The sequence below is a fragment of the Kryptolebias marmoratus genome, linkage group LG11 (assembly GCF_001649575.2).
Source record: "Kryptolebias marmoratus isolate JLee-2015 linkage group LG11, ASM164957v2, whole genome shotgun sequence".
Classification (NCBI taxonomy): Eukaryota; Metazoa; Chordata; class Actinopteri; order Cyprinodontiformes; family Rivulidae; genus Kryptolebias; species Kryptolebias marmoratus.
Window position 1 is genome coordinate 20,661,315 of NC_051440.1, and position 7,066 is coordinate 20,668,380.

Below are 7,066 nucleotides of genomic sequence, written 5' to 3' on the forward strand. Positions count from 1 at the left end.
TTCTGCTTTGTTTCGACGTCAAACGTGTCGGAAGATCTTAACGAGAAGCTCGCGTTTCAAATAAAGATTTGAGTTTATCTCGTGTTTTAGGATCTTTAGGTGCAGTTATGAATGAAGAGGAGCAGCTTTATTTATAACTAATGATTATTTATAGCAGGGAAACAATGAAAATGAGTAAAATGTTGGGTTTTATTACTGTTCTCTTGCTTTTCCTTTAAGATAAATGATGGAAATCACAGTAATAAAGGTAGTAATACGTATCTGATTCATTCAGAATTTGCACAAACAGAAAACGAAGAGAAGCAGTTTGTCAGAAATGTTTCCACCTGACGGTATTTTTTAAATTAAACTCCTCAGTTAAATTTATGGTCTGTTTGTCTCAAAACAGCCCAGTTCAGCAGAAAAACACTGTAAGCCCTCTTGATAAAGTATTTTAAACCAAATCAACTTTATCTATAAAGCGCATTGAAAACATGATGCTTTTAAACTAATCGAGATTGGAGGAAAGCTAACAGCAGATCAAAAGATCTAATCTGGGATTATGTTTCTGATCATGAGCTAAATCAGAACAAGCTTTAAAAACTGATTAAAAGAAGTTTAAAAGCAGTATCACTCTGTGTTTTACAGGAAGTCAGTGAAAACACGTTTAAATAAAGCTAAGAAGCCCGTTTTCCACATTTATTTGTCCTCGTTGACTCCTCAGGATTTGGTTTCCAATAAGTAAACTCTGCTGCAGGTCTGTGTTCCCGTTTAAAATCTGTGAACAACTCGGAGGATAAATATAGAAACGTGAACTATTCTGAGGCTGAAACTCCTGCGTTTAGAGTAATGAACAGCCAGACGCTGACGAAGACATGACGAAGACTTCTCTGCAACACAAACAACCTGTTCCGGTTGAAGAACCGCAGCACACGATGGCCTAAATGCAACATTTAAAAAGGCTGTTTGATTTATTCAGTAAATACTGATTAAAAGCTCCTGCGTTTCAGCTCGACTTCAGATAAATCATTTCACTCTGAACAGCATTTTGTCTTCCTGTGAAACCACTGGTTCTGACATCATCCTGGGAGGACGATCACTTTGCAAATTTATTTAACAGATAACAAAATATATAAACTTCTTATACACTCTCAGTAAAACACATTGAAAGTGTTTCCTCAATAATACTTTTGCGCTGTGAATAAAAACAGTTTGTTCTGTTAAATGAACGTATACAAGGTTGTTTTTTTCTCTCCTAACTCTCTTCAGTTTGTCTTCTCCATCAGGTTTGACCAACCTGAACAACTTTCTGAAGGCAGTCATCGTAAAAGTCCCGTAAAATGTGAAGTAATTGTCTTAAATATGATAAAAATGTTCCTATTGGACGTGCTGCGCCCTGTGAACGAACACACAGCGGATTCCCGACAGCACGAACCTGTTTCCCTGTTTTATAATGTCCAGTGTGAACCTGCAGAGTCCAGCGTTGGGGCTTAAAGAGAACATGCGTACCTCGTCAACACCCGGAGGTAAGCGGCAACGCAGCTCCTCCACGATGTAGCGCGCCGCCACACACATGTAAGCTCCGTGGGTGACAACTAACGCGTGGACCGGGGTGCCCCTCACCCCGTCATCTGCTCCCCCCTCGACAGGAGACGGATCCCGTGGCAGGGTGACGGAGGTGACATCCTCCTGCCTCCCGTCGCGCCAGTGTTCGGCCCCAATCTGTTGAAGCATTTTCTCCCAAAACGTTTTGACTCGCTCCTTTACCTGAACAGAGCACAGACCCGTCAGAACCAACATGATACTTTGAATAAAAGCAAAAAGTTGTTGCAATCAAAACACAAAAACACACGGTCAGGGGGCCTGTGTCAGACAGGAACTGGGGCACTCTGTGCTTCATCTATTTATGTCCTCCTGCATCATCAACACCACCTTCTGGTCACATATTGTGCTTGAAAACCCTCCACACAAACATTTTGATGAAATATCTGCAGCCGTTTGACAACACAGGAACGAGTACTTTGATCTCTGATTCCAAACAAATCCTGTGGAGATATGCAAGAAATGCAGAAAATGCCTTAAACGGCAGAGGCAGCCTTTTCTGCCACCTAGTGGCAAATTGTATGTACTGCATCCCTGTGTGGGATAAATCAAGGTCTGTAACATAAACTTTAGTTTTATACGAGCAAAATACACTGAAAACTAAACTGGGATTGGCTCCCGGTGTGTTTTAAAACTTATATCCATTTCTTATTTATTCAAAAAGTCTTTGTAGGTTTTATCTAACTCGAATGAATCAACTGTTTTTCTTATTTTCTTGTATGTTACCTCACAAACTTTATAGTTTATATTATTTTGTTGTTCTTCTTTTTTTATAACTCATAACTCTCTTGTATTTGTTTGTACTAAGCAACGAACTGTCACCAATTACCTGATAAAATAACACTTTATATGAATAACATTTTAGGAAACCTATTATTATTATTATTAGCTCCTGTGATTTCCTCATGAGTCAGTTTCATGTTAGTTTCTTTCTGTTAATAAAGTAATCATTTGCAAAAAAAAAAACTTTTTTTATTTTACTGACCAACTAAAAACACATTTTCTGATTTGATGATGAGCTGTAACTCATTCAGGTCTGAAGACAGAGTAAATGTAAAGTATTTACCTTAAAAAAAGAAAATAATCCTTCATTTTTCTGTTTAAGAAAACAAATCATGCCACCATAAGTTTGTGCAGCAAATTTTCATCCAGCCTGTTCCAGTGTACACAGAAGGTTTTTAACTTTAACACAACAAAAACTGTAAGTAAACACTGAAGAGGGTGAGTTAATAAATAAACTAGCTGTTCAACATTCAGGTAGATTCAGCCGAAAACAAAAAGCTCTGATACCTTATTGGTTTTTATGACGGAACGAGAAATGAACTAAATGAGAAGAAACAGGAAAATGACAAATAAAAGGTTATGTTTAAAGAGAGCCTCACCTGCTCCTGAGTCTCGCCGCCCGGAGGCGTGAAGCCCGGAAACGACTGACCCGCCGCCTCGGCCATCGCTCTCAGGTCCTGAACCCGGCCGCCCTCCGCCACCCCGAAGCTCTATGGAACAAGTCGGCAACGCAAAGATCCGGCTTTAAATGGAAGCGTTTCACGAAGTAAACACTGCTGAAATCACGACTCACTTTCTCTTTCAGCAGCGGGTCGCAGACCATCTGCAGACCCAAACAGCTGCTGTTGTGCTGCATGATCTTCTCCGCCGTCTGCAGGCAAAACAAAAACTAAAGTTACACTTCAGTTCAACATATATTAAAGTGTGTTATGATTAATTTTGTAATTTACACTAAAAGGATAACATAAATTAGGTTTTGTTTATGAAATATGTTTGACTGGAACAAGTCACTGGCTTGGTTTACCTGAACTTATTTCACTTTACTTAATGTTTTTTTTTTATTTTGCAACAATTACAAAGAATGTTGTTAAAAGGAAGTATTTCACTGAAACACAATGCGTCTTGTGTTGGTCTGAAGAAACAGGTTTGAGTAAACCAGCTGAATTCTATATTAGTTTAATCAATAAGTAATGTGAAAACTAGTTTAACTAGCAGAACTGAAGGGACATGAAGTCCAAACTACAGGGATGTTCAACTGAACTGATCAGGAGGCCGCACATACAGCAATTATTATCACTACATAAATTTAATTTAGGATTTAAAAAGTAGTTTTATTTAAAATATGAACTCATCTGTGCCAGACTTAGCTCACCCGTGTGCCAGATGTGGCCCCCGAGCCACCATCTGAACACCCCTGCCATGCTTATATAACTTGAGTCAGCTCTGTAAAGTTATATTTTTTAAAAAAGCGGCTTATTTTTATTTCATGCAGGTTATTTTGTAAATTCATGGAACTGACTAAAAACCAGAGACGGGCGTATTGGTCTGAGGATGCATGAAACCACGCTGTGCCGAACTCCACCGGACGTCTTGTGTTCATGCTTTTCCTCCCATGATGCACCTGGAGCCCCTCACCTGTCGCGCCCGCAGCATATCGCTGACGAACACGTTGCTGAACACGACATTCTTCAGGTAGAGTCCTGCAGCGTCGGCCTGCTGCAGCCCCGTTTCAGACAAGGGGGCGTCTATCGCCTGGCCTGGAGAGACGGAACAACAAAGCAGGAGAGTTTATAAAGATGTTTTTAGACATTTTATTCTGTCCGTGCCGACACTGAGGAGATCATACCTTGTAGGAGTCCTTCTTTGTTGTACGTCGTTTCCCCACTGTGGAAGTTAAATGATTTAGTAAATCAAACTACGTCTGCTGTTTTATTCATTCATGCATCAAAACCTTTAGCTCCATAAGGAACAGTGTGTCATGTTTTTTTATAGTTCCCATATAAATATAATAAAATTCACTACTCCCGAATTGCTTCAAAAACACTGTTTTCTTAAAGCTTTGCTTCAGCATACTACTACTTTTAGCTGTTAGCTACTGTTCTGCTACTTTTAGCCGTTAGCTACTGTTCTGTGAATTTTAACCACTGCTTTGCTTTGTTTAGCTTTTGTGTTGCTAACTGTAGCTTTAGCATCTGGTTTGCTAATTTTAGCTCAAGTTTCATACAATTTCAGCTACTGTTTTGCTAATTTTACCCGTCTCTTTTTTTTAGTTATTGTGTTGCTAATTGTAGCTTTAGCATCTGGTTTGCTAATTTTAGCTTTAGCATAAGTTACATCTAATTTCAGCTACTGTTTTGCTAATTTTACCTACTGTTTAGCTAACGTTACCCTACTCTTGTTCATTTTAACTATCGTGTTGCTAATTGTAGCTTTAGCATTTAGTTTGTTCATTCTAATTCCGGCTACTGTTTTGCTAATTTAAGCTTTAGTATCCGGTTGGTTTATTTTACCTTTGGCACAAATTATATATCTAATTTCAGCTACTGCTTTGCTTACTTTAGCCTCTTGTCTCCTTGTTTGAACTCCAACACCTCAGGTTTATTCAGCTACTTTTCTTTATTTTGTTAAAAAATGCAACTTCCGCAGTAAAGAGTTGGACTCTGCCCCCTTGTGGTCACCATGACACACTGCAGCGCGTCCTGACGGTCGCACCAAGTGATTCACGTGAAACTTTGCTTTTCATAGTGTTCAATTAATATAATAAATCCTTCCTAACTGTCTGCTTTGACGCTAACAACAACTCCTCTGCTGTTGTTAATTCAACCCCCGGGAAGCTGAAAATAAACCTGTCAATAATTTCAGCCTGAGACACCTGCTGCTGCACTTCCTCCAGCCGGTTCAAGCTAGGCTATATTAAACCTCTAACGGCTTTTCAGAGACATTTTCCCAACCGCACCTCGCCTTAGTTTAACCTTTTGGTTTCTGGAGCATGTCGTAACCCGTGAAAAGGACCTAAAAAGCAGCAGCTTAGGACGGCGTTGCTGTTAAAAACACCAGCATTACTCAAGACTTACTGCCGGACGAGGGTTAGCCCGAGCGTTAGCGCCTTCATCCTGTGGACGGAAGGCAGGAGGCGCATCAACGAGCCGCGGGTTTCTGAAATAATACAAAGGTGCTCAAACCTCTGAGTGCTCGTTTCCCGAGATGCTGTACGGAAGCCGACAACAAGACGTCCCTTAACAGTCCATGATCAATTAAAGCCCCAGTTCCGATTAAGCTCCCCTCCTCCAAATACTTTAATTAATATTCGTGTAAAATCCGAGACTATGCAGTAAAACCAATCAGTGTTAGTGCAAAACTGAGCCGAAGTTATCAGGAAGTTTAAAATATAGAAAATGATCAGAGAAATATGAAATCTGCACAGATACATTTTTTTAAATGTAGTTAGATTTGATCTAATTAAAGCTTTTAATATAAAAAGCAATCTCCAGGAGTTTGTCACTTGTTACACAACAAGAATAAAAAGTAATTTTGTGGTTAAAACAGAGTATTATGTGATGTAAAAACACTGATTTTAAAAACAAAAATCATTTTTGCTACAGATTTATTGGTTAACGGGACTCACTGCAACTAACTAATTAACCTCACCAATGGTTAATTTAATGTGTCCTTAAATTAAGAAATTTGTCAGCGAACCATTATGTAGGTTTGTTTACCTACAGAAACGGCCGAAGTGACTGAAGAATAGTTCAACAACAGCGACATTTACGGAGGAGCCGTTTGGGACAGAGAAATCTGATCATTTTGATGTTTTAATGTGCGTTTACGCTCAGATTTGTTGATGTAAACAAATGCTTTGTTTACATTGAATGTGGACCCACATTTCAGAATTGCATATCAGTATATCTGGAAAACTACTGGAGTAAACTCTATCGAACTCCGTTTGTTAGTGTTCAGGATGACCTTTTTTATGTTTGGTTTCATAGTTTATAATGAGTAGCTTTATTTATTTACCCTTAAAGAGATTTTCACAAACACTGACTGATACCTGAAGTTTTTATGATTCTCTCCACAGTTCCAGTTGAAGTGATTCAGACGTTATGGCCAAAATGCAAAAGATTTTGTTGGACAATAACATTTCTTATGATTTAGGCAGATTAATTCACACCGAATTAGTCTTTTCTTTTGAGAAAAGTCTTGCTATTTCAACCCAAAGCCCAAATATGCTAGAAACTATCATTAAAGGGGCAGCAAATGTAAAATCAAATCACTACTCTAATAAATTAGATACTTGTTTATTTTCGGATCTTTTAACAATCATATCCCCTTCATCCTCCTTGTAAAATCGCGGGAGTACAAAACAAATATTTAACACTACAACGAAGGTTATAAAATGTTATCAAACCAGACTTTTATACATTTTAGACTGTGGAGTAATACAAATCAAAGATGCCAGAAATTAAATTGTTTGTTTTTTTAAGTAAAAATGAGGCAAACTCAGGATCAAATGGTATTTAAGGAAGATCCAAAACACTTTCAGAAAATTAAATCTTTTGTATTCAGAGTGGGACTGGGCAGACCATCAGAAGATCAGGACAGTATTTAAAAAGTTAATATAATAATGATAATAAAAAAAGCATGACTTCAAATAAAGTCCTGACTGAAGAGGCTCCTTGTCTCACAGGAATCAGAACCTGACTGG

The 7,066-nt window shown here is 38.5% G+C and overlaps 1 protein-coding gene across 1 annotated transcript; it reads right to left on the minus strand.

Annotated features, from left to right (window-relative positions):
- Positions 1-664: 664 nt before the first annotated feature.
- Positions 665-5,588, minus strand: tigara (TP53 induced glycolysis regulatory phosphatase a). Its single transcript, XM_017418924.3, has 6 exons — positions 5,439-5,588; positions 4,211-4,248; positions 4,000-4,121; positions 3,158-3,235; positions 2,964-3,074; positions 665-1,746 (listed from the first exon to the last, which is right to left on the minus strand). Exons 1-6 carry the CDS (start codon positions 5,501-5,503, stop codon positions 1,357-1,359), a joined length of 804 nt encoding a protein of 267 aa, XP_017274413.2. The 5' UTR covers positions 5,504-5,588; the 3' UTR covers positions 665-1,356.
- Positions 5,589-7,066: the final 1,478 nt, after the last annotated feature.